The 26,374-nt window shown below is 39.1% G+C and overlaps 1 protein-coding gene across 1 annotated transcript in view; it reads left to right on the plus strand.

Moving 5' to 3' along the window:
- Positions 1-1,581: 1,581 nt before the first annotated feature.
- LOC146717502 (interferon-induced very large GTPase 1-like) overlaps positions 1,582-26,374 on the plus strand; it is a 44,284-nt gene continuing 19,491 nt past the window's right edge. The window contains exons 1-21 of the mRNA XM_085477118.1: positions 1,582-1,861; positions 4,379-4,471; positions 4,608-4,639; positions 7,119-7,227; positions 7,518-8,105; positions 14,444-14,478; positions 14,660-14,768; positions 16,073-16,107; positions 16,289-16,397; positions 17,702-17,736; positions 17,918-18,026; positions 19,330-19,364; positions 19,546-19,654; positions 20,959-20,993; positions 21,175-21,283; positions 22,588-22,622; positions 22,804-22,912; positions 24,216-24,250; positions 24,432-24,540; positions 25,846-25,880; positions 26,062-26,170. Coding sequence (XP_085333244.1) covers positions 4,408-4,471; positions 4,608-4,639; positions 7,119-7,227; positions 7,518-8,105; positions 14,444-14,478; positions 14,660-14,768; positions 16,073-16,107; positions 16,289-16,397; positions 17,702-17,736; positions 17,918-18,026; positions 19,330-19,364; positions 19,546-19,654; positions 20,959-20,993; positions 21,175-21,283; positions 22,588-22,622; positions 22,804-22,912; positions 24,216-24,250; positions 24,432-24,540; positions 25,846-25,880; positions 26,062-26,170 — 1,945 coding nt within the window. The 5' untranslated portion in view covers positions 1,582-1,861; positions 4,379-4,407. The remainder of the gene's footprint in view (positions 1,862-4,378; positions 4,472-4,607; positions 4,640-7,118; positions 7,228-7,517; positions 8,106-14,443; positions 14,479-14,659; positions 14,769-16,072; positions 16,108-16,288; positions 16,398-17,701; positions 17,737-17,917; positions 18,027-19,329; positions 19,365-19,545; positions 19,655-20,958; positions 20,994-21,174; positions 21,284-22,587; positions 22,623-22,803; positions 22,913-24,215; positions 24,251-24,431; positions 24,541-25,845; positions 25,881-26,061; positions 26,171-26,374) is intronic.

Genomic DNA, 26,374 nt, shown 5'->3' on the forward strand with positions numbered 1-26,374 from the left:
ACTTAAAGCTGTTCTGCAGCAATGGAGGTTGATCAAACCTACAAAGTTGGTGCTACAAATTCCTACAGGGGTCCAAACATTTCTTGATTACTTAACACCACTCCCTCCACAGACAGAAGTGGTTTTAAAAGTCACACTGTGATGAGCATTTTTAAAAAAAGGCATTTAACATTGCAAGAGAGACAGGCCATCACAATTAAGTGTAGGTCTATCCTGCATAGAAATTGTAAAGAAAGTCAGAGGGAGTGTTCGCCCGGGGCGCCAAACAGGCTAGGACCGCCACTGACCACCCACAAAGCTGGACTGCCTGGTGGGCCGATGGTGATTTTTCGTTTTTATGGGCCAATGTTTTTTTTTCTCTCTCTTTTTTTTTTTGTAACGGTATAAACAATAAAAAGTGGTGGATTGGCCAATTGGTCATGATCGACTCTGGGCTGGACCAATTACAGCCAAGGAGGAGGTCGGATGCACCCTCCCCCGTTGCTTGGGTAACGGCTCTGAAAGCAATCTTATTACAGAGAAACTGAAGAAAATAGCATTGAGGTGAGAAGGAACACGATTTGTCGCGCTAGAATGAAAAAAGACACAAAGTTATTCTGTCTTTACACTGTTATCTGCCTCTTCTTCTCTCCCCCTCCCTCTCTCGTTGCTACTTCAACAATGAAACTAAACAATGATCAGCTGATCGGCTTTGTGTGGCAAGTCCCGTCTCTTGTTTGTTTATCACCCACTTTGCGCCAGAAAGAGGAAACCAGCGGATGCCGCGCTAAACAACAGCAGCACATTTAAGCTTGATAAGCTTGTTTTATAATTTCTTTGATGTTACTTTCTTGTAACATTAAAGCTGATGTTTGCTTGAGCAGCTGTAAAAGCTGCTGGTCATGATATAGTTTGGATATCTGGGGAGAGAAGACAATTTATCCAAAACCTTGGTGATATAAAAATGAAACGGGATCTTATTGATTTATTGCAAAAGCAATCTGGAAGTAAACGTTACCACGCCTTATTTCAGTTTTTAAAAGAGGGAAATGTTGGGTTTATCTAGGCACAAACCCTCCTGGAACACAAGCCCAAACTGCACGACAAAACAAGACAAGACAGAGCTCTTTGTCTTTGTGGCTCGCGAGGGAAGTCAGCCCAGGGCTTCACCTGTCCATAGCCAACTTTGACTGATTCCTTTGCTACAGCCCTTTTTATTGTCCGCAAGCAATCATTCATGAATATGCAATTACAAATGCATGTGACATTCTTAAGCAGGCATATCTGAACAACATCAGTGTCTATATCCTGTGTGTGTGTGTGTGTGTGTGTGTGTGTGTGTGTGTGTGTGTGTGTGTGTGTGTGTGTTTCTATACCATACATAGACATACGACCTGCACTCAGACCTAATAAGGATATGATTTTTATCAGCATACAAATGATGATATATTTCTAAGCATAAATTACAATATAAAAAACATCACTTACAACAGCAAAATTGCTTGGAAGGATTTGAGGGTTTTCTCTTCTTCTTCTTCTTTTTTTTTGAGCGACGTTCCAGTTCTCACTCCATACTAGCAATGCACTTTTGAGGTTTTTTTTTTGCCAACTGCCAATAACAATATAAAAAGAAGAAAAGAACTTTGGGCCCTCATGGAAAATTCCAGCCACACATGCAGACCAGTTATACTTTCACTTTTCCTTTTGACATCACTGGCTTGAAAGTCATGCAACGATTCAAAGCGTCTTTTGCCTCTCACCAAAGCAGATAAGTTTATTAGGAGCAGACTCAGCATAACGTTTCTCTCTATAAAAACAGCATCTGTTAGGGTTCATAAAAAGGAAGCTGCGTTGATAAAAACCAGATCGAAAAAAAGCAAAGGTGAGTTGATTTTTAACTTGTAATATTTTTGTAGTGTGTATGTGTGCTGCAGCGATCATTAGTTTTGCTTATAAAGATTACTAACGAAAAAAATGTTCTGGTAATTTAAAGCACCATACGAGTATGAGGGCCACATTAAGTAAAGAAATTATTGTTGATCATTTTGAGAATACAGTCGAAATTTTGGTATTAAAGTAAAAATTCTATTTTAACAAAAAAGTCATATTGTGGAGATTAAATTTGTTGTTGTGAGTTAGAGAAACAAATTGATCAGCCGTTTTATTGTGTCTTGTGAAACAAAATGTCCAAGGATGTAACCACTGATATCTTTACATCTATCCACTGATAGCATTTTCATTTTGTACAAATATGGCTAATTCTTCCAAGTTTATTTTGTTGTTCCTTCTGACCATCTTTTTAGCGTCTTTCACCTCACTGTGTTTATGTGCTAAAAGAGAAATAATTTCCGATGATTTAACTTACTCATCTACGCAGGGCATTTTGTAGAGAGTATAGCCAGCTTGGCAGTTTGTCTTGAAACAACGATTGTTGTCATTTTGACTTTTTTCGCAAAATAATATTTCAATTTTGTGGCGGGAGTTGACGCACCTGAGCGGCATCCGCATTTAGTATCTCAAACTCATCTCTTTCTTCTAAGTCACATGATGTGTTGGAAATCGTGAGATGCAACCGTTATGCTTTCACTTATGCTTTTGACATCACTGCCTTGAAACTCATGCAAGGATCGAAAGCTTCATTTGCCTCTCAGCAACGCAGAGGAGTTTGTTAGGAGCAGACTTGGCATAAATGATCTCTCCTAACAAAAAAAAAAAAAAGAAAAAGAAAAGTTAAAATTCTATTTTGAGAAAAAGTCAAAATGTAGAGATTAAAATTGTTGTGAGTTAGAGGAACAAATCAGCCATTTCATCTTGTCTTGTGAAACAACATACATGAGGGTGTAACCATTGATATCTTTGCATCTATTTTGATTTGGTACAAATCTGGCCAACTCTTGCAAGGTTGTTTTTTCTTTCCTTCTGACCAGATGCAACTTTCTTTCTTTCTTTTTAGCATCCTTATATGTATCACTACACTGTGATTATGTGTTAAAAGAGAAATAATTTCTGATGATTTCACTTACTCATCTACGCAGGGCATATGAGGGTAAAGCCGCCATGACAGTTTTTCTTGATCTAGCTACAATTTTACAAATTGAAAATTTCTGCAATGTGTGTTTGTGTGTTTGAGTTGTAAAGAAGGATTACAAATTAAAAGAAAAACGGAACTTTTGATTTCTAAAGTGAGGGGGTCTGGTGGTGCTATGGATGTTGTCAGGTGTCTGAGTGCTTGGCTTGGGTCCATTTGTTCTCTTACAGGGAGGGGTCATTTTTAAAGTATAGTATAAAGTTTTTCAGAATGATCATCTTTTTACCCTCAACAACATTTAACATTTAGCATGAAGAGGATTGTCATTTATGCTTAGAAACATATAATCAGTAATGCTTAGAAATGTATAATCGATTGCATATTGATAGAATGTCTCATCCTTAGTACTGAAACTGCTCTGCCTCGACATTCTGTTGCAGCACTTTACTGAGACACTTCATGGTGGTTCCTTTAACTTGACACCTGTTTGTATGTTTGCTGTACTGTTACACACCCAGACTTAATAAATTTTCAGTGAAATGAAATCTATTCTGGTTAATGGTTCACTGTGCAGTCATCTGCCTATCAGTTTTCTCACCTTGGTACAGCTGCTGTGTAAAATAAAATATGCCATTTTATTACTAATGTCTTGTTATATCAGTGGCTGGAGCTTGTCACAAACTACTTTTTCTGGTTATTTGTGTGACGTCTGTGTAATGTCGTCTCAGGTTCGGGTTGGGCACAGCCCCTTTTTTTCAGCATCTGCATTTATGACAAAGGGCAACAAAGTAGAATGATTAATTCTCGTGGACAACCAGCACGAGCCCTTTACTTGAATCCTCCATTACTCTTAGAATTACCCACAATTCTTTTCTCTTACTGTATATATTTACATTCTGATGAATACATTGGCAGTGTGATTGTATTGTGGTTAAAGTTTATGCCAACAAAGAAAAGAACCTTAACAGAACTAATCTGCATCTCAATGGAAAAATAATTTACATTTCAAAATGATACAAAAAGGCATTTTAAAGGAAATAGAATTGGGTGAACAACTTAAAGCTGTTCTGCAGCAATGGAGGTTGATCAAACCTACAAAGTTGGTGCTACAAATTCCTACAGGGGTCCAAACATTTCTTGATTACTTAACACCACTCCCTCCACAGACAGAAGTGGTTTTAAAAGTCACACTGTGATGAGCATTTTTAAAAAAAGGCATTTAACATTGCAAGAGAGACAGGCCATCACAATTAAGTGTAGGTCTATCCTGCATAGAAATTGTAAAGAAAGTCAAAGTGTCTGTGGGTACAGTTTCCTTCATTCCACAAGGGAAAAATAAATACTTTTGTATTTTCCGTCTCTGATACACAGACCTACAGTGAAGATGAGAAGCTGATGACATGGAGGATCACGATAATGCAGCAGGAGCAGGAGGAAGAGAAGAAATCAAATCATTGAAAAAAGGTCAGCTGAAACCAAAAACGTAAATATTTATGATTTAAATATGGTTAGCACGCCAAGCATTGTGTGTATACTGATCTGGTACATTTGTTTGTTTTTTTGTGTGTGTCTGTTGTTTGTTTTTTCTTTTCTTTTTTAGATGAGCTGACGGTAGATGAAACTACAGCAATGGTAAATACAATTGTGAAATTTATTTGGTTTCTACCAGTTATTATTTATTTTTTTAAAGAAAAAATGTGAGCATCTCTGTAAGAGAAGCCTTTCTTAAAACTAAAATGTTTACATTTTTTGATGTTCAGTGTCTATAATTCAATTCAATTCAATTTTATTTATATAGCGCCAAATCACAACAAAAGTTGCCTCAAGGCGCTTCATAGATACAGAGAAAAACCCAACAATCATAAGACCCCCTATGAGCAAGCACTTTGGTGACAGTGGGAAGGAAAAACTCCCTTTTAACAGGAAGAAACCTCCGGCAGAACCAGGCTCAGGGAGGGGCGGCCATCTGCTGCGACCGGTTGGGGTGAGAGAAGGAAGACAGGATAAAAGACATGCTGTGGAAGAGAGACAGAGGTTAATAACAGATATGATTCAATGCAGAGAAGTCTATTAACACATAGTGAGTGAGAAAGGGGACTGGAAAGGAAAAACTCAGTTCATCATGGGAATCCCCCAGCAGCCTACGTCTATTGCAGCATAACTAAGGGAGGATTCAGGGTCACCTGGTCCAGCCCTAACTATATGCTTTAACAAAAAGGAAAGTTTTAAGCCTAATCTTAAAAGTAGAGATAGTGTCTGTCTCACAAATCCAAACTGGAAGCTGGTTCCACAGAAGAGGGGCCTGAAAACTGAAGGCTCTCCCTCCCATTCTACTTTTAAATACTCTAGGAACAACAAGTAGGCCTGCAGAGCGAGAGCGAAATGCTCTAATAGGGTGATATGGTACTACAAGGTCATTAAGATAAGATGGGGCCTGATTATTTAAGACCTTGTATGTGAGGAGCAGGATTTTGAATTCAATTCTGGATTTAACAGGAAGCCAATGAAGGGAAGCCAAAACAGGAGAAATATGCTCTCTCTTTCTAGTCCCTGTCAGTACTCTTGCTGCAGCATTTTGGATTAGCTGAAGACTTTTCAGCTAGTTTTTTGGACATCCTGATAATAATGAATTACAGTAGTCCAGCCTGGAAGTAATAAATGCATGAACTAGTTTTTCAGCGTCACTCTGAGACAGGATATTTCTAACTTTAGAGATGTTGCACAAATGGAAGAAAGCAGTCTTACATATTTGTTTAATATGTGCGTTGAAGGACATATCCTGGTCAAAAATGACTCCAAAGTTCCTCACAGCATTACTGGAGGCCAAGATAATTCCATCCAGAGTAAGAATCTGGTTAGATACCATATTTCTAAGCTTTTCAGGGCCGAGTACAATGATCTCAGTTTTATCTGAATTAAGAAGCAGAAAGTTAGCAGCCATCCAGGTCTTTATGTCATTAAGACATTCCTGCAGTTTAACTAATTGGTGTATGTTATCTGGCTTCATAGATAGATAGAGCTGGGTGTCATCTGCATAGCAGTGAAAATTTATGCTATGTCTTCTAATGATGCTGCCTAGGGGAAGCATGTATAGTGTAAACAGAATTGGTCCTAGCACTGAACCCTGAGGAACTCCATAATTAACCTCAGTGTGTGAAGAGGACTCTCCATTTACATGTACAAATTGGAGTCTATTAGATAGATATGATACAAACCACTGCAGTGCAGTACCTGTAATACCTACAGCATGTTCTAATCGCTCTAATAGGATATTATGGTCGACAGTATCGAACGCTGCACTAAGGTCTAGCAGGACAAGCACAGAGATGAGTCCACTGTCAGAGGCCATAAGAAGATCATTTGTAACCTTCACTAAAGCTGTTTCTGTGCTGTGATGAGCTCTGGAACCTGACTGAAACTCTTCAAATAAGCCATTCCTCTGCAGATGATCAGTTAGCTGTTTGACAACTACTCTTTCAAGGATTTTTGATATGAAAGGAAGGTTGGAGATTGGCCTATAATTAGCTAAGACTGCTGGGTCTAAAGATGGCTTTTTGAGTAAAGGTTTAACTACAGCCAGCTTGAAGGCCTGTGGTACATAGCCGATTATTAGAGATAGGTTGATCATATCAAATCACCCACAATAATTATTTTATGTGAGCTGAGCACTAAATCAGATAAAAAGTCTGAGAAATCAGACAGAAACTCTGTGTAAGGCCCAGGTGGACGATAGATGATAACAAGTAAGACTAGTTTCTGAGTTTTACAGCTGGGGTGGACAAGGCTAAGCATCAGGCTTTCAAATGAATTAAAAGTCTGTCTTTCGTTAATTTATAGGCTGGTGTGAAAAATTGCTGCCACACCCTATACAAAAAGCACTTAATTTGTTTGACTTCCTGTTTGATAGAGAATTAATTAAAACTTGACAAAGCTTGAGAAAATATATGCAAAATCCTAAAGCACAACTCTATATGTTGCTGATTTTTTACTTATTTTTTTAGATGCATGTTTGTTCCTTTGTTTGAGGGTGAGGGTTGGGGGCCAACAATTCTCAGTAAAGATTGCTGAACTGGAGAGCTGTATTTTATATAAAAATCATTTGTTTTCTTAGTCTGGTCCAGTAAATAAATCTGGCGAAACTCAACCTTCAGAGAATATCAATCAAAGTACAGGAGGAGAGTCTGAAAACGCATCTGAACCATCTGACACCATTGAGAGAGGTAATAAGAAAATGGAAAAACTGACTTAACATTTTAGAATGTGTGTGTTTTAAGTTTAACCTGTGTGAAAAATCATTAAATTACTAGAAAACACCAGTTTGCAGACGATGGTGAGAAGCTGAAGGACAGAAATCTGATATCTTTAAGAATTTCTACAGGCATAAACTAAAAACATAGAAATTACTTTAATTTCTTCTTATATCCAATTACTGTCAAGAAAAACAATTATTCAGACTGTGGTTTAAATGATGTCTGTATTGTAACATGCTAATATTGTTCTTTTTCTACAGTGGCTCCTGATGTCACACTTGTACTAATTGGTGATCCAGCTTCCATTGAGATCGGACCAAAGAACATTTTACTTGACCATGACAAGCAAACAAATGTGGAACAGTTTTCACCAAACCTCTATAATCTGTGTGGTCGGCACGTCTGTGTCATTAACATGCTCGGTCTACAAACAAAGGAAATCCCTTTAAATCAGGGATTTCGTGCCTTTGTCTTTCTATTACCCAACACTCTGCATAGCAGCCAGTACAGCTCAGGAGTGCAGTGGTTAGAGAGAACTTTTGGCAGAGGAGCACTTTCTTATTTAATCACAGTGGTGACTCATGAAACAGGTGAAACATGTGAAAGTGCATTAAAAGAGCTGAAAACTAACACAGATTTCAATGAAAAAAGATACCACACATGTAAAAGAAGTATGATGGATGAAATAGAAGTAGCAGATTTGTTAGAAAAAATAAACGTCATGGTCTCTGAAAATGATCCCCAAAGCTGCAGTGGACTGATGAGTGCTGAAAATAGAGAGGAGGAAGGACACCTGGAGCACAAATCCCACGAAGAAGAAAGGAAAGACTTAAAGACAAATGAAAGAGGTATTTATCTGTCTGTCTTTTAGTGTTTTAGGAATTTTCAAACACTGCTGCAGTTCTTAAAACAAATTCACATGGCCAGCACAAAAATGAACTAAACTGTGAATCCTAATTTTATTATGTATAATGAATTTAGTGACTTATTTCTCAACAGTGAATTTAGAATCAGCTCCTGTGATGTTTTACCATACCAGCTTTATTTATAAAGCACTTTAAAACAATCCAGAGTTTACAGTGCTGTACATATACAAATAGCATAAACAGAAAATAAACTCAGGCATTATTATTGTTGAAGCCATGAAAAATTTAACTGTCCTTGTCGGCAAAATCTGATTCATGTGATGGATCTGTGCTACACTGCTATTTTTTTTTCTTGTCCAAACAATATTAAAAGTAGAGGTATATATTCAAATTTAAATAATGCAATATTGATTCATTAGGTCCTGAATCTATTTTTTAAATATAAATGTATTTTGCCAGAAATGCCAGAATCTCATGAAATGGAATGACATCCCTTATGTAGCAGTTTTACCAGAGAAACTTAGGAAAGTCTTCTCCAAGCACGACATCCCATTGTACTTCAGACCCAGCCACAAACTCACACAAAAACTGGTTAAATCCTTAGTAAAAAAAAATCCCAGACACAAGAAACGTTTTGTCACTCCACCAAGTGACTTCTTCAGTCTCATCTGACTGCAGGTTTCTCCAACCTTATAAACAAAACATTTGCAAAATGACTGAAAATAGGACCACTGGCGAACAATGGGCTGCAGGGTCAGTTCCTTGATCATTAATATGCAAATTGTCATGATCATTGATCAATGACCATTGATCAATGGCCATGAGTATCATTCCCAGAGAGTTGGTGAGTGGCTGCAATCATGTCGTTGTAAGATGGTAAAAGATTGTAAGATGGTCAAGGGGCCTTCATCAAATCAAGAAGGCCCAGAGTAAATGTGATTATCCCAGCTGGACATTTGTCAAAGCTGGAAGGGCACCTAAAGAAAGCTCCAGCCGATGCAGGAGAGAAGGACAACTGCTCCCTAAGCAAAAGTCCCTTATGTGCCAGGAGTATCGCAACAGTTGAGACACATTTTTTCTAAACACCACGTCTCTATGGATTTCAAAACTCATAACCCTTGTTGGGTTGCAAATTTTGAAGCCAATATGATAACCTTATCCTATCAACACTGTGGAGGTCCAGCTTTTTGGATCCAATTAAAATCAAATCACTCTTAATCAATGTTCCCTCTAAACTGCCACCTTATTCCATAGTCCAGCCAATGATGCGATTCACATTCGTATATGCAGCTAATCAACGTCGCTGACAGGCTATGACAGTGTCCTTATGTGCCGACACCGGTGCTTCAGCTAGCAAAGCGGCTGATGTGGAGTGAATCCACGTTAATGACAACGTGTACAACCATTGGAGATGTGAGCAGGACAGACGGATTAATTGACGGAAGAAGTGTGGACTTTATACCAGTTTTTAAATTGTGTTGATTGGCCACGTAAAACCAGAGTTATGATAAAAAATATATGCAATGTTTGGTTTTCTTCCTGAATACTATTGTTGTTTATATTTGCTGCGGGAAGAAACGGTAAAAACGGCATTTTATAGGAAAACATTCGAAAGAACTCTCCACCTGTGAGCAAAGACAAAACCAAAAAAACTCCATCCTTTCCTATTGGTGCAAAAATGTACCATGTCGACTAATCAAAAAATGATATGGCAACATTTAGTTGTTTAGGAAGAGGGAAGTTTTAGGAGTGACGATGATGTTTTGAGAAGTGCGAGATTTGCGACGTTTAGCGCAAATCTTGTGTAATTAGTGTGTAGTGTAGTCAATAGTTTTGTTGTGTGTGTCAGAACAATGAGGCGACTGCTGAATGTTACAGGTGTTACAGGAGCGATACATCTCCTGTTGTCAGGCCTGCAGGTATCAGGCTGTTGCTCTCCTTTATCTCATAGTGGACAGAAATTATTTTTTGGAGTGGCACAAATAATTTGTGTGGCATCAAATTTGGTGCAGAACAGCTGATTGTTCTGTAAATAGTTTAAAATGTTTTTTTTTTTAATGCCTTGGCTGCATTTTTAGGTAAACAGCTGCAAAACCTTTGTTGTTTGCAAAACTCAGTTACTTTTTTGAAGAAGTAACTATATAATTAATTGCCCAACATTGGTCATTATATACTGTATTTTGCAGACAGAGAGTTACAGGACTCTCTCCCAGACCACAGACTCATAATACAAGTTAGAGCTTTATTAAAAATAGAAGAAAGAAAGTTGTGTTTTCACAATTGTAGTTCAATTTATTTTTACTTCCAATAGTGTTAACATACTACACAGGTCATGAACAAATTTTTTTTAAATTTTCATTGTAAGTGAGCTAAAGCAGTTAATTAGAAGTACAAATGCTGTAATGTGATTATTTGAATAAACCATGTAACTTGAATGGATTCGATGCTGGCGTGACCACAGTGCACACGTCTGCTGTTGCTCACAGTGGTCCAAGGGACCGCTCAGGGAGTTTGTGTGTTCGCTCAGACACATGAAAAATTAGAGGGAACATTGCTCTTAATGATTCTCTGGAAAAGAATAGAATTCTTAGAACAGAGTTTATTAAACATTGTCATATGAACAGCAGAACAGTATATTGCAGCAGAAATAACACATAGCAAGGAAAACAAACGAAAAGCGAAGCAACCCTGGGGTGTAAAGCCTTAAAGCAGCGGTCCACAACCCCAGGGCAGTTGTTTGGTACTGTGCCCTGATAGTTGAGGCTCGGGTGTGAAAATGATGGTTTTCAGGGCATTTATCGGTTTTAGCGTTATTTTTTTTAATCGTTTTTATCGTTAACTCGGTTTTCCTGGGTCTTTTCCCTTGTGTTATTAATAAATCTTCTTTTTTGGTACCGGTACTGGTTTTGCTTTCACTTAGATTTCACAAAATCTAATTAGTGCACAGAACTAAAAAAAATCATGTAAACTCGTTGCCTCAAAAAATTGAGTAAAGTTTTACTTAAGATGATTAAGTTAGGGCAACTTACCCCCCATACGGTAAAAAAAAAATATTTTAAAATACATTTTGAAATATATTTCAAAATATACAAAAAATGGCCAAAAAATATATGTGCTAAAATACATTTTAAAATATATTTATATATATATATATATATATATATATATATATATATATAAATATATATGTTATCGGACCCGGAGTTAGCACTATCCCCCCAAAACCCGAAGAGGAGAGTCCTGGCCCCTAGCCCTGCCAGGGTAGCAGAAATGATGACGGATGATGACGGCAGCAGCAGCTGTTCTTCTCTGTGTGAGTAGCTTAATGTTGTTCGTGTGTAGGTTACGTTAAGTAGGCTAACCACGTTATTAAATTAATGCATGTAAGGTGAACTAGCAAACACCGTCGTAGTTACATGCGGCTGTCTTCTTGTTTCTTGGTGATCGTGGCTCAAGAGTTGGGAGTTCCCCTTGTAATTTGAAGGTTGCTGGTTCGAGCCCCGGCTCGGACAGTCTCGGTGGTTGTGTCCTTGGGCAAGACACTTCACCTGTTGGCCAGAAGGGCCGATGGCGTAATATGGCAGCCTCGCTTCTGTCAGTCTGCCCCAGGGCAGCTGTAGCTACAACTGTAGCTTGCCTCCACCAGTGTGTGAATGTGTGTGTGAATGGGTGGATGACTGGGTGTGTAAAGCGCTTTGGGGTCCCTAGGGGGGACTAGTAAAAGCGCTATACAAATACAGGCCATTTACCATTTACCATTCATGGCAGATGCTCCCTTCACCCTGGCCAAAAAGGCTAAAATGACCAAAGAAAAAGTGGAAAACAGTTAAACATGAGCGGGTTTTGGACAAAGTTTGTGTTTTTTCCATTGTTTAAGCACTGCTTCCAGCCAAGAGTGATACCATATATGCTCTCTAGCTGCAGAAAAGACTAACATTGTTATCTTTTTACAAAAAACAGCTGAATATGAGAGGTTTTTGGACCAATTGTGTGTTACATCAGGGTTTCCCTGATGTATAAATCATGGTATCCCTCCTGGCACTGAACAGAAACATGAGAAATTCTTAATTTTGTGTGCATTTGCTTTTTCAGTAGCAAGGACAATCTCTTTGAAGCATTTATGTTTTAATTCCCAGCAACCTTTGGTTAGTGCTTTAATGCAATGTACGTCTACTCTTCTACTGTCACTGACTGCTTAAAGTGTTTTGCGACTCCAAGTTACATGTTAACCGTACATTAATACTGTGAGGGCTAACATAGTGGACAGTGGTTGGATTTAGGTGCAGGACTGGGAGAATCTGTTTAGTGCCTTTATGTACAGTGAAATAGTAGGGAAGATAAGTAAAAATGTCACGGTTAGCTGTGTGGCTGGACCCATGTGCAGGACTCCGAGACAAAACATTAACTTAAAAGGCAGCTTTATTTGCTGGCAAGACAAACTTGGCAATACTAAAACAAAAACTCTAACTAACTAGACTGGAGATGCATGGCATGACCTAACCTGATGATAGAAGATGAGGAATACACACACAACAAATGTTGAGTAGGCAACAACTGGCAGGGAAAAAACACAGGGCTTAAATACATACTGAGGTGATTAGGGAATGTGAAACAGGAGGAGAGCACACCTGGGAGTCATCTGACATGACAAGACAAAGGGGAGGCAAAACTCAACGCATAGTACGCAGACTTTCAAAGTAAAAAAGGAAACATAACAGTCGCAGACTTGACTAGGGGATACAGTTGACGGAGAACAAAGAGACACACTGGTAGAAATGACTGTCCATTAAACAGAAGTAACACAGAACAATATCAAAGAACTAGAACACAAGAAATGTCAAGGAACTAAAGGAGCCAGCAGTACTGGAGACAGAAATCAAAACCAAGGGAATCAAAACGCATCATGAAATCGAGGATAACTAATACAAACAGAAAAAAAACTGAGTCCACAGACTCAGGACCGTGACAGAAAATGAGAAACCTTTTTTGTTGTTGTTTTGTACACTAATCACATCGAAGAAGAAAATAAACTGCTGATAACACCTTTACTTGTCTTGTTGCTGAAATTTCTTGGGAGTGGTTTACTGGGGAGTTGGACTGGCATTTTGGGTCCTGGTTACCCCTAATACTGGCTAATTACAGTAATGTCTGGTGTTTGTGTTAGACTGTAATCCTACAGCAGGATAGCTCAATGCCAATACCTCAGAATCTTTTGATGATATTATGCACTGTAGGTGCATAGTATCACATTCAAAGGTTTTGAAAAGTTATTATGAGAAATATATTTCTGAAATTGTTCCGGGTCGTAACAATCTACAAAACACAATGCAACAAGGGGAATAGTGCTCCAGGGAGGAAGGTCATTCACATATCCACAGCAGAGCAAAACGGCGACAAGAAAGGCGGCCTTCTTCCACTCGTCCCCCTCCCTATTCCTCAGCAGGTGATAAGCATTGTTGAGATTCATTTTGCTAAAAATAGCTGGTACCTCTATAAGAGAAGAATGTTTAGACAAACTACATAATCTGCTGGAGGAGGGGGGGAGCACCGGGAAGATTAAAGGCCCAATCGTATGGTCTGTGAGGGAGGAGAGAGAGCTAGGTCCTCATGGAAAGCCTCAGCTAGATCATGATAGACAGGAGAAACAGAAGAAAGATCAGGTGGATCTGGAGATATGGGAAGGTCAGAGGTGAGAGGTGGGGTTGCTGATCTGAAACGGTGTTGGTGACAATGTGGACTGCAACACCAAATGCGGTATTCCCCCTCCAATTAATGCAGGGATTATGAGATCCTAACCAGGGATGACCTAGGACCAGAGGAGTCAGTGGAGCTTCACAGAGAGAGAGGAGAGGGGAGAGAGAAACAAGGGAGCGTGACAGAGAGAAAACACATCTGCAGCAGACAGGGAGCCAGGGAGGACTGAGGGACTGTGACACTTTCTTCTGTATACATCCTGTAAATGGGCAGTTTAGAAACAGTTTAGCTAACATTCATGTCTTTGCCTGTGGGAGACTGTTCATTTTACAATAAGAAAATCAATGTAAAATTCAGTTTCACTTCCTGTGCTATAAATGTGTTTGAGCATAAATGTGTTTAAAAAGTTCATTTTAAAACTAAAAGTGACAATAATAAGGCACTGTCTTAGAAGTAAACTCATACAAATTCAGCCATTCTCTGTCCTGTGTGAGGCTTCTGTGATGTTTGCTTTGTCCACTTTTAGTTACTGAAACAGTATCAAAGCCTTTAACACTGAAAATGCACAAATGAGTATTGGATGGTTTCCTTTACCCTGCATTGTAAAATAATTATTTTCTTTGCAGAAGAAGATAAGAGGGATGCTTCAAGTGAAACAAAGGTGATTGTGATGTATTTCTTGTAAAAATATTTATCCTTAATTGCACATTAACAGCTTGGATAAGGGAAGTGGGAAACAGTTCTGTTTAAGAATTTGCTTTGTTACAGTTTTGTCCTTTTCATCTTGATTTTACATCAATGATTCTTAGCACACAAACAAATACAAGTATTTGTTTTCTCAGGATGATACAGGCACTGAAGTTAAACAGCCAGAGAATATGGATGGCAGCACAACATCAGGAGGAAAATCTGAAGCCAAGCCCCCAGGGTCATCCCCAAATCAAGAAAAAGGTAAAGTGTTAATGACGCTTCATTTTCCCAGTAAATTATATACTGACAGAAAAATATCAGAGATTCAATTCTATTTATGGTTTTACACCATGTGATAAAATGAGGAAAAAAAAAGACTAATTACAGTAATGTCTGGTGTTTGTGTTAGACTGTAATCCTACAGCAGGATAGCTCAATGCCAATACCTCAGAATCTTTTGATGATATTATGCACTGTAGGTGCATAGTATCACATTCAAAGGTTTTGAAAAGTTATTATCAGAAATATATTTCTGAAATTGTTCCGGGTCGTAACAATCTACAAAACACAATGCAACAAGGGGAATAGTGCTCCAGGGAGGAAGGTCATTCACATATCCACAGCAGAGCAAAACGGCGACAAGAAAGGCGGCCTTCTTCCACTCGTCCCCCTCCCTATTCCTCAGCAGGTGATAAGCATTGTTGAGATTCATTTTGCTAAAAATAGCTGGTACCTCTATAAGAGAAGAATGTTTAGACAAACTACATAATCTGCTGGAGGAGGGGGGGAGCACCGGGAAGATTAAAGGCCCAATCGTATGGTCTGTGAGGGAGGAGAGAGAGCTAGGTCCTCATGGAAAGCCTCAGCTAGATCATGATAGACAGGAGAAACAGAAGAAAGATCAGGTGGATCTGGAGATATGGGAAGGTCAGAGGTGAGAGGTGGGGTTGCTGATCTGAAACGGTGTTGGTGACAATGTGGACTCCAACACCAAATGCGGTATTCCCCCTCCAATTAATGCAGGGATTATGAGATCCTAACCAGGGATGACCTAGGACCAGAGGAGTCAGTGGAGCTTCACAGAGAGAGAGGAGAGGGGAGAGAGAAACAAGGGAGCGTGACAGAGAGAAAACACATCTGCAGCAGACAGGGAGCCAGGGAGGACTGAGGGACTGTGACACTTTCTTCTGTATACATCCTGTAAATGGGCAGTTTAGAAACAGTTTAGCTAACATTCATGTCTTTGCCTGTGGGAGACTGTTCATTTTACAATAAGAAAATCAATGTAAAATTCAGTTTCACTTCCTGTGCTATAAATGTGTTTGAGCATAAATGTGTTTAAAAAGTTCATTTTAAAACTAAAAGTGACAATAATAAGGCACTGTCTTAGAAGTAAACTCATACAAATTCAGCCATTCTCTGTCCTGTGTGAGGCTTCTGTGATGTTTGCTTTGTCCACTTTTAGTTACTGAAACAGTATCAAAGCCTTTAACACTGAAAATGCACAAATGAGTATTGGATGGTTTCCTTTACCCTGCATTGTAAAATAATTGTTTTCTTTGCAGAAGAAGATAAGAGGGATGCTTCAAGTGAAACAAAGGTGATTGTGATGTATTTCTTGTAAAAATATTTATCCTTAATTGCACATTAACAGCTTGGATAAGGGAAGTGGGAAACAGTTCTGTTTAAGAATTTGCTTTGTTACAGTTTTGTCCTTTTCATCTTGATTTTACATCAATGATTCTTAGCACACAAACAAATACAAGTATTTGTTTTCTCAGGATGATACAGGCACTGAAGTTAAACAGCCAGAGAATATGGATGGCAGCACAACATCAGGAGGAAAATCTGAAGCCAAGCCCCCAGGGTCATCCCCAAATCAAGAAAAAGGTAAAGTGTTAATGACGCTTCATTTTCCCAGTAAATTATATACTGACAGAAAAATATCAGAGATTCAATTCTATTTATGGTTTTACACCATGTGATAAAATGAGGGAAAAAAAAGACTAATTACAGTAATGTCTGGTGTTTGTGTTAGACTGTAATCCTACAGCAGGATAGCTCAATGCCAATACCTCAGAATCTTTTGATGATATTATGCACTGTAGGTGCATAGTATCACATTCAAAGGTTTTGAAAAGTTATTATGAGAAATATATTTCTGAAATTGTTCCGGGTCGTAACAATCTACAAAACACAATGCAACAAGGGGAATAGTGCTCCAGGGAGGAAGGTCATTCACATATCCACAGCAGAGCAAAACGGCGACAAGAAAGGCGGCCTTCTTCCACTCGTCCCCCTCCCTATTCCTCAGCAGGTGATAAGCATTGTTGAGATTCATTTTGCTAAAAATAGGTGGTACCTCTATAAGAGAAGAATGTTTAGACAAACTACATAATCTGCTGGAGGAGGGGGGGAGCACCGGGAAGGTTAAAGGCCCAATCGTATGGTCTGTGAGGGAGGAGAGAGAGCTAGGTCCTCATGGAAAGCCTCAGCTAGATCATGATAGACAGGAGAAACAGAAGAAAGATCAGGTGGATCTGGAGATATGGGAAGGTCAGAGGTGAGAGGTGGGGTTGCTGATCTGAAACGGTGTTGGTGACAATGTGGACTCCAACACCAAATGCGGTATTCCCCCTCCAATTAATGCAGGGATTATGAGATCCTAACCAGGGATGACCTAGGACCAGAGGAGTCAGTGGAGCTTCACAGAGAGAGAGGAGAGGGGAGAGAGAAACAAGGGAGCGTGACAGAGAGAAAACACATCTGCAGCAGACAGGGAGCCAGGGAGGACTGAGGGACTGTGACACTTTCTTCTGTATACATCCTGTAAATGGGCAGTTTAGAAACAGTTTAGCTAACATTCATGTCTTTGCCTGTGGGAGACTGTTCATTTTACAATAAGAAAATCAATGTAAAATTCAGTTTCACTTCCTGTGCTATAAATGTGTTTGAGCATAAATGTGTTTAAAAAGTTCATTTTAAAACTAAAAGTGAGAATAATAAGGCACTGTCTTAGAAGTAAACTCATACACATTCAGCCATTCTCTGTCCTGTGTGAGGCTTCTGTGATGTTTGCTTTGTCCACTTTTAGTTACTGAAACAGTATCAAAGCCTTTAACACTGAAAATGCACAAATGAGTATTGGATGGTTTCCTTTACCCTGCATTGTAAAATAATTGTTTTCTTTGCAGAAGAAGATAAGAGGGATGCTTCAAGTGAAACAAAGGTGATTGTGATGTATTTCTTGTAAAAGTATTTATCCTTAATTGCACATTAACAGCTTGGATAAGGGAAGTGGGAAACAGTTCTGTTTAAGAATTTGCTTTGTTACAGTTTTGTCCTTTTCATCTTGATTTTACATCAATGATTCTTAGCACACAAACAAATACAAGTATTTGTTTTCTCAGGATGATACAGGCACTGAAGTTAAACAGCCAGAGAATATGGATGGCAGCACAACATCAGGAGGAAAATCTGAAGCCAAGCCCCCAGGGTCATCCCCAAATCAAGAAAAAGGTAAAGTGTTAATGATGCTTCATTTTCCCAGTAAATTATATACTGACAGAAAAATATCAGAGATTCAATTCTATTTATGGTTTTACACCATGTGATAAAATGAAGAAAAAAAAGACTAATTACAGTAATGTCTGGTGTTTGTGTTAGACTGTAATCCTACAGCAGGATAGCTCAATGCCAATACCTCAGAATCTTTTGATGATATTATGCACTGTAGGTGCATAGTATCACATTCAAAGGTTTTGAAAAGTTATTATGAGAAATATATTTCTGAAATTGTTCCGGGTCGTAACAATCTACAAAACACAATGCAACAAGGGGAATAGTGCTCCAGGGAGGAAGGTCATTCACATATCCACAGCAGAGCAAAACGGCGACAAGAAAGGCGGCCTTCTTCCACTCGTCCCCCTCCCTATTCCTCAGCAGGTGATAAGCATTGTTGAGATTCATTTTGCTAAAAATAGGTGGTACCTCTATAAGAGAAGAATGTTTAGACAAACTACATAATCTGCTGGAGGAGGGGGGGAGCACCGGGAAGATTAAAGGCCCAATCGTATGGTCTGTGAGGGAGGAGAGAGAGCTAGGTCCTCATGGAAAGCCTCAGCTAGATCATGATAGACAGGAGAAACAGAAGAAAGATCAGGTGGATCTGGAGATATGGGAAGGTCAGAGGTGAGAGGTGGGGTTGCTGATCTGAAACGGTGTTGGTGACAATGTGGACTCCAACACCAAATGCGGTATTCCCCCTCCAATTAATGCAGGGATTATGAGATCCTAACCAGGGATGACCTAGGACCAGAGGAGTCAGTGGAGCTTCACAGAGAGAGAGGAGAGGGGAGAGAGAAACAAGGGAGCGTGACAGAGAGAAAACACATCTGCAGCAGACAGGGAGCCAGGGAGGACTGAGGGACTGTGACACTTTCTTCTGTATACATCCTGTAAATGGGCAGTTTAGAAACAGTTTAGCTAACATTCATGTCTTTGCCTGTGGGAGACTGTTCATTTTACAATAAGAAAATCAATGTAAAATTCAGTTTCACTTCCTGTGCTATAAATGTGTTTGAGCATAAATGTGTTTAAAAAGTTCATTTTAAAACTAAAAGTGACAATAATAAGGCACTGTCTTAGAAGTAAACTCATACAAATTCAGCCATTCTCTGTCCTGTGTGAGGCTTCTGTGATGTTTGCTTTGTCCACTTTTAGTTACTGAAACAGTATCAAAGCCTTTAACACTGAAAATGCACAAATGAGTATTGGATGGTTTCCTTTACCCTGCATTGTAAAATAATTATTTTCTTTGCAGAAGAAGATAAGAGGGATGCTTCAAGTGAAACAAAGGTGATTGTGATGTATTTCTTGTAAAAATATTTATCCTTAATTGCACATTAACAGCTTGGATAAGGGAAGTGGGAAACAGTTCTGTTTAAGAATTTGCTTTGTTACAGTTTTGTCCTTTTCATCTTGATTTTACATCAATGATTCTTAGCACACAAACAAATACAAGTATTTGTTTTCTCAGGATGATACAGGCACTGAAGTTAAACAGCCAGAGAATATGGATGGCAGCACAACATCAGGAGGAAAATCTGAAGCCAAGCCCCCAGGGTCATCCCCAAATCAAGAAAAAGGTAAAGTGTTAATGACGCTTCATTTTCCCAGTAAATTATATACTGACAGAAAAATATCAGAGATTCAATTCTATTTATGGTTTTACACCATGTGATAAAATGAGGGAAAAAAAAGACTAATTACAGTAATGTCTGGTGTTTGTGTTAGACTGTAATCCTACAGCAGGATAGCTCAATGCCAATACCTCAGAATCTTTTGATGATATTATGCACTGTAGGTGCATAGTATCACATTCAAAGGTTTTGAAAAGTTATTATGAGAAATATATTTCTGAAATTGTTCCGGGTCGTAACAATCTACAAAACACAATGCAACAAGGGGAATAGTGCTCCAGGGAGGAAGGTCATTCACATATCCACAGCAGAGCAAAACGGCGACAAGAAAGGCGGCCTTCTTCCACTCGTCCCCCTCCCTATTCCTCAGCAGGTGATAAGCATTGTTGAGATTCATTTTGCTAAAAATAGGTGGTACCTCTATAAGAGAAGAATGTTTAGACAAACTACATAATCTGCTGGAGGAGGGGGGGAGCACCGGGAAGGTTAAAGGCCCAATCGTATGGTCTGTGAGGGAGGAGAGAGAGCTAGGTCCTCATGGAAAGCCTCAGCTAGATCATGATAGACAGGAGAAACAGAAGAAAGATCAGGTGGATCTGGAGATATGGGAAGGTCAGAGGTGAGAGGTGGGGTTGCTGATCTGAAACGGTGTTGGTGACAATGTGGACTCCAACACCAAATGCGGTATTCCCCCTCCAATTAATGCAGGGATTATGAGATCCTAACCAGGGATGACCTAGGACCAGAGGAGTCAGTGGAGCTTCACAGAGAGAGAGGAGAGGGGAGAGAGAAACAAGGGAGCGTGACAGAGAGAAAACACATCTGCAGCAGACAGGGAGCCAGGGAGGACTGAGGGACTGTGACACTTTCTTCTGTATACATCCTGTAAATGGGCAGTTTAGAAACAGTTTAGCTAACATTCATGTCTTTGCCTGTGGGAGACTGTTCATTTTACAATAAGAAAATCAATGTAAAATTCAGTTTCACTTCCTGTGCTATAAATGTGTTTGAGCATAAATGTGTTTAAAAAGTTCATTTTAAAACTAAAAGTGACAATAATAAGGCACTGTCTTAAAAGTAAACTCATACAAATTCAGCCATTCTCTGTCCTGTGTGAGGCTTCTGTGATGTTTGCTTTGTCCACTTTTAGTTACTGAAACAGTATCAAAGTCTTTAACACTGAAAATGCACAAATGAGTATTGGATGGTTTCCTTTACCCTGCATTGTAAAATAATTATTTTCTTTGCAGAAGAAGATAAGAGGGATGCTTCAAGTGAAACAAAGGTGATTGTGATGTATTTCTTGTAAAAATATTTATCCTTAATTGCACATTAACAGCTTGGATAAGGGAAGTGGGAAACAGTTCTGTTTAAGAATTTGCTTTGTTACAGTTTTGTCCTTTTCATCTTGATTTTACATCAATGATTCTTAGCACACAAACAAATACAAGTATTTGTTTTCTCAGGATGATACAGGCACTGAAGTTAAACAGCCAGAGAATATGGATGGCAGCACAACATCAGGAGGAAAATCTGAAGCCAAGCCCCCAGGGTCATCCCCAAATCAAGAAAAAGGTAAAGTGTTAATGACGCTTCATTTTCCCAGTAAATTATGTACTGACAGAAAAATATCAGAGATTCAATTCTATTTATGGTTTTACACCATGTGATAAAATGAGGAAAAAAAAAGACTAATTACAGTAATGTCTGGTGTTTGTGTTAGACTGTAATCCTACAGCAGGATAGCTCAATGCCAATACCTCAGAATCTTTTGATGATATTATGCACTGTAGGTGCATAGTATCACATTCAAAGGTTTTGAAAAGTTATTATGAGAAATATATTTCTGAAATTGTTCCGGGTCGTAACAATCTACAAAACACAATGCAACAAGGGGAATAGTGCTCCAGGGAGGAAGGTCATTCACATATCCACAGCAGAGCAAAACGGCGACAAGAAAGGCGGCCTTCTTCCACTCGTCCCCCTCCCTATTCCTCAGCAGGTGATAAGCATTGTTGAGATTCATTTTGCTAAAAATAGCTGGTACCTCTATAAGAGAAGAATGTTTAGACAAACTACATAATCTGCTGGAGGAGGGGGGGAGCACCGGGAAGGTTAAAGGCCCAATCGTATGGTCTGTGAGGGAGGAGAGAGAGCTAGGTCCTCATGGAAAGCCTCAGCTAGATCATGATAGACAGGAGAAACAGAAGAAAGATCAGGTGGATCTGGAGACATGGGAAGGTCAGAGGTGAGAGGTGGCGTTGCTGATCTGAAACGGTGTTGGTGACAATGTGGACTCCAACACCAAATGCGGTATTCCCCCTCCAATTAATGCAGGGATTATGAGATCCTAACCAGGGATGACCTAGGACCAGAGGAGTCAGTGGAGCTTCACAGAGAGAGAGGAGAGGGGAGAGAGAAACAAGGGAGCGTGACAGAGAGAAAACACATCTGCAGCAGACAGGGAGCCAGGGAGGACTGAGGGACTGTGACACTTTCTTCTGTATACATCCTGTAAATGGGCAGTTTAGAAACAGTTTAGCTAACATTCATGTCTTTGCCTGTGGGAGACTGTTCATTTTACAATAAGAAAATCAATGTAAAATTCAGTTTCACTTCCTGTGCTATAAATGTGTTTGAGCATAAATGTGTTTAAAAAGTTCATTTTAAAACTAAAAGTGACAATAATAAGGCACTGTCTTAGAAGTAAACTCATACAAATTCAGCCATTCTCTGTCCTGTGTGAGGCTTCTGTGATGTTTGCTTTGTCCACTTTTAGTTACTGAAACAGTATCAAAGCCTTTAACACTGAAAATGCACAAATGAGTATTGGATGGTTTCCTTTACCCTGCATTGTAAAATAATTGTTTTCTTTGCAGAAGAAGATAAGAGGGATGCTTCAAGTGAAACAAAGGTGATTGTGATGTATTTCTTGTAAAAATATTTATCCTTAATTGCACATTAACAGCTTGGATAAGGGAAGTGGGAAACAGTTCTGTTTAAGAATTTGCTTTGTTACAGTTTTGTCCTTTTCATCTTGATTTTACATCAATGATTCTTAGCACACAAACAAATACAAGTATTTGTTTTCTCAGGATGATACAGGCACTGAAGTTAAACAGCCAGAGAATATGGATGGCAGCACAACATCAGGAGGAAAATCTGAAGCCAAGCCCCCAGGGTCATCCCCAAATCAAGAAAAAGGTAAAGTGTTAATGACGCTTCATTTTCCCAGTAAATTATATACTGACAGAAAAATATCAGAGATTCAATTCGATTTATGGTTTTACACCATGTGATAAAATGAGGGAAAAAAAGACTAATTACAGTAATGTCTGGTGTTTGTGTTAGACTGTAATCCTACAGCAGGATAGCTCAATGCCAATACCTCAGAATCTTTTGATGATATTATGCACTGTAGGTGCATAGTATCACATTCAAAGGTTTTGAAAAGTTATTATGAGAAATATATTTCTGAAATTGTTCCGGGTCGTAACAATCTACAAAACACAATGCAACAAGGGGAATAGTGCTCCAGGGAGGAAGGTCATTCACATATCCACAGCAGAGCTAAACGGCGACAAGAAAGGCGGCCTTCTTCCACTCGTCCCCCTCCCTATTCCTCAGCAGGTGATAAGCATTGTTGAGATTCATTTTGCTAAAAATAGGTGGTACCTCTATAAGAGAAGAATGTTTAGACAAACTACATAATCTGCTGGAGGAGGGGGGGAGCACCGGGAAGGTTAAAGGCCCAATCGTATGGTCTGTGAGGGAGGAGAGAGAGCTAGGTCCTCATGGAAAGCCTCAGCTAGATCATGATAGACAGGAGAAACAGAAGAAAGATCAGGTGGATCTGGAGATATGGGAAGGTCAGAGGTGAGGGGTGGGGTTGCTGATCTGAAACGGTGTTGGTGACAATGTGGACTCCAACACCAAATGCGGTATTCCCCCTCCAATTAATGCAGGGATTATGAGATCCTAACCAGGGATGACCTAGGACCAGAGGAGTCAGTGGAGCTTCACAGAGAGAGAGGAGAGGGGAGAGAGAAACAAGGGAGCGTGACAGAGAGAAAACACATCTGCAGCAGACAGGGAGCCAGGGAGGACTGAGGGACTGTGACACTTTCTTCTGTATACATCCTGTAAATGGGCAGTTTAGAAACAGTTTAGCTAACATTCATGTCTTTGCCTGTGGGAGACTGTTCATTTTACAATAAGAAAATCAATGTAAAATTCAGTTTCACTTCCTGTGCTATAAATGTGTTTGAGCATAAATGTGTTTAAAAAGTTCATTTTAAAACTAAAAGTGACAATAATAAGGCACTGTCTTAGAAGTAAACTCATACAAATTCAGCCATTCTCTGTCCTGTGTGAGGCTTCTGTGATGTTTGCTTTGTCCACTTTTAGTTACTGAAACAGTATCAAAGCCTTTAACACTGAAAATGCACAAATGAGTATTGGATGGTTTCCTTTACCCTGCATTGTAAAATAATTGTTTTCTTTGCAGAAGAAGATAAGAGGGATGCTTCAAGTGAAACAAAGGTGATTGTGATGTATTTCTTGTAAAAATATTTATCCTTAATTGCACATTAACAGCTTGGATAAGGGAAGTGGGAAACAGTTCTGTTTAAGAATTTGCTTTGTTACAGTTTTGTCCTTTTCATCTTGATTTTACATCAATGATTCTTAGCACACAAACAAATACAAGTATTTGTTTTCTCAGGATGATACAGGCACTGAAGTTAAACAGCCAGAGAATATGGATGGCAGCACAACATCAGGAGGAAAATCTGAAGCCAAGCCCCCAGGGTCATCCCCAAATCAAGAAAAAGGTAAAGTGTTAATGACGCTTCATTTTCCCAGTAAATTATATACTGACAGAAAAATATCAGAGATTCAATTCGATTTATGGTTTTACACCATGTGATAAAATGAGGAAAAAAAAGACTAATTACAGTAATGTCTGGTGTTTGTGTTAGACTGTAATCCTACAGCAGGATAGCTCAATGCCAATACCTCAGAATCTTTTGATGATATTATGCACTGTAGGTGCATAGTATCACATTCAAAGGTTTTGAAAAGTTATTATGAGAAATATATTTCTGAAATTGTTCCGGGTCGTAACAATCTACAAAACACAATGCAACAAGGGGAATAGTGCTCCAGGGAGGAAGGTCATTCACATATCCACAGCAGAGCAAAACGGCGACAAGAAAGGCGGCCTTCTTCCACTCGTCCCCCTCCCTATTCCTCAGCAGGTGATAAGCATTGTTGAGATTCATTTTGCTAAAAATAGGTGGTACCTCTATAAGAGAAGAATGTTTAGACAAACTACATAATCTGCTGGAGGAGGGGGGGAGCACCGGGAAGGTTAAAGGCCCAATCGTATGGTCTGTGAGGGAGGAGAGAGAGCTAGGTCCTCATGGAAAGCCTCAGCTAGATCATGATAGACAGGAGAAACAGAAGAAAGATCAGGTGGATCTGGAGATATGGGAAGGTCAGAGGTGAGAGGTGGGGTTGCTGATCTGAGACGGTGTTGGTGACAATGTGAACTCCAACACCAAATGCGGTATTCCCCCTCCAATTAATGCAGGGATTATGAGATCCTAACCAGGGATGACCTAGGACCAGAGGAGTCAGTGGAGCTTCACAGAGAGAGAGAGGAGAGGGGAGAGAGAAACAAGGGAGCGTGACAGAGAGAAAACACATCTGCAGCAGACAGGGAGCCAGGGAGGACTGAGGGACTGTGACACTTTCTTCTGTATACATCCTGTAAATGGGCAGTTTAGAAACAGTTTAGCTAACATTCATGTCTTTGCCTGTGGGAGACTGTTCATTTTACAATAAGAAAATCAATGTAAAATTCAGTTTCACTTCCTGTGCTATAAATGTGTTTGAGCATAAATGTGTTTAAAAAGTTCATTTTAAAACTAAAAGTGACAATAATAAGGCACTGTCTTAGAAGTAAACTCATACAAATTCAGCCATTCTCTGTCCTGTGTGAGGCTTCTGTGATGTTTGCTTTGTCCACTTTTAGTTACTGAAACAGTATCAAAGCCTTTAACACTGAAAATGCACAAATGAGTATTGGATGGTTTCCTTTACCCTGCATTGTAAAATAATTATTTTCTTTGCAGAAGAAGATAAGAGGGATGCTTCAAGTGAAACAAAGGTGATTGTGATGTATTTCTTGTAAAAATATTTATCCTTAATTGCACATTAACAGCTTGGATAAGGGAAGTGGGAAACAGTTCTGTTTAAGAATTTGCTTTGTTACAGTTTTGTCCTTTTCATCTTGATTTTACATCAATGATTCTTAGCACACAAACAAATACAAGTATTTGTTTTCTCAGGATGATACAGGCACTGAAGTTAAACAGCCAGAGAATATGGATGGCAGCACAACATCAGGAGGAAAATCTGAAGCCAAGCCCCCAGGGTCATCCCCAAATCAAGAAAAAGGTAAAGTGTTAATGACGCTTCATTTTCCCAGTAAATTATATACTGACAGAAAAATATCAGAGATTCAATTCTATTTATGGTTTTACACCATGTGATAAAATGAGGAAAAAAAAAGACTAATTACAGTAATGTCTGGTGTTTGTGTTAGACTGTAATCCTACAGCAGGATAGCTCAATGCCAATACCTCAGAATCTTTTGATGAT

Source organism: Copadichromis virginalis, linkage group LG2 (assembly GCF_057382275.1).
Source record: "Copadichromis virginalis isolate Kocher_CV1m ecotype Utaka linkage group LG2, C_Virginalis_male_GT1.1, whole genome shotgun sequence".
Lineage (NCBI taxonomy): Eukaryota > Metazoa > Chordata > Actinopteri > Cichliformes > Cichlidae > Copadichromis > Copadichromis virginalis.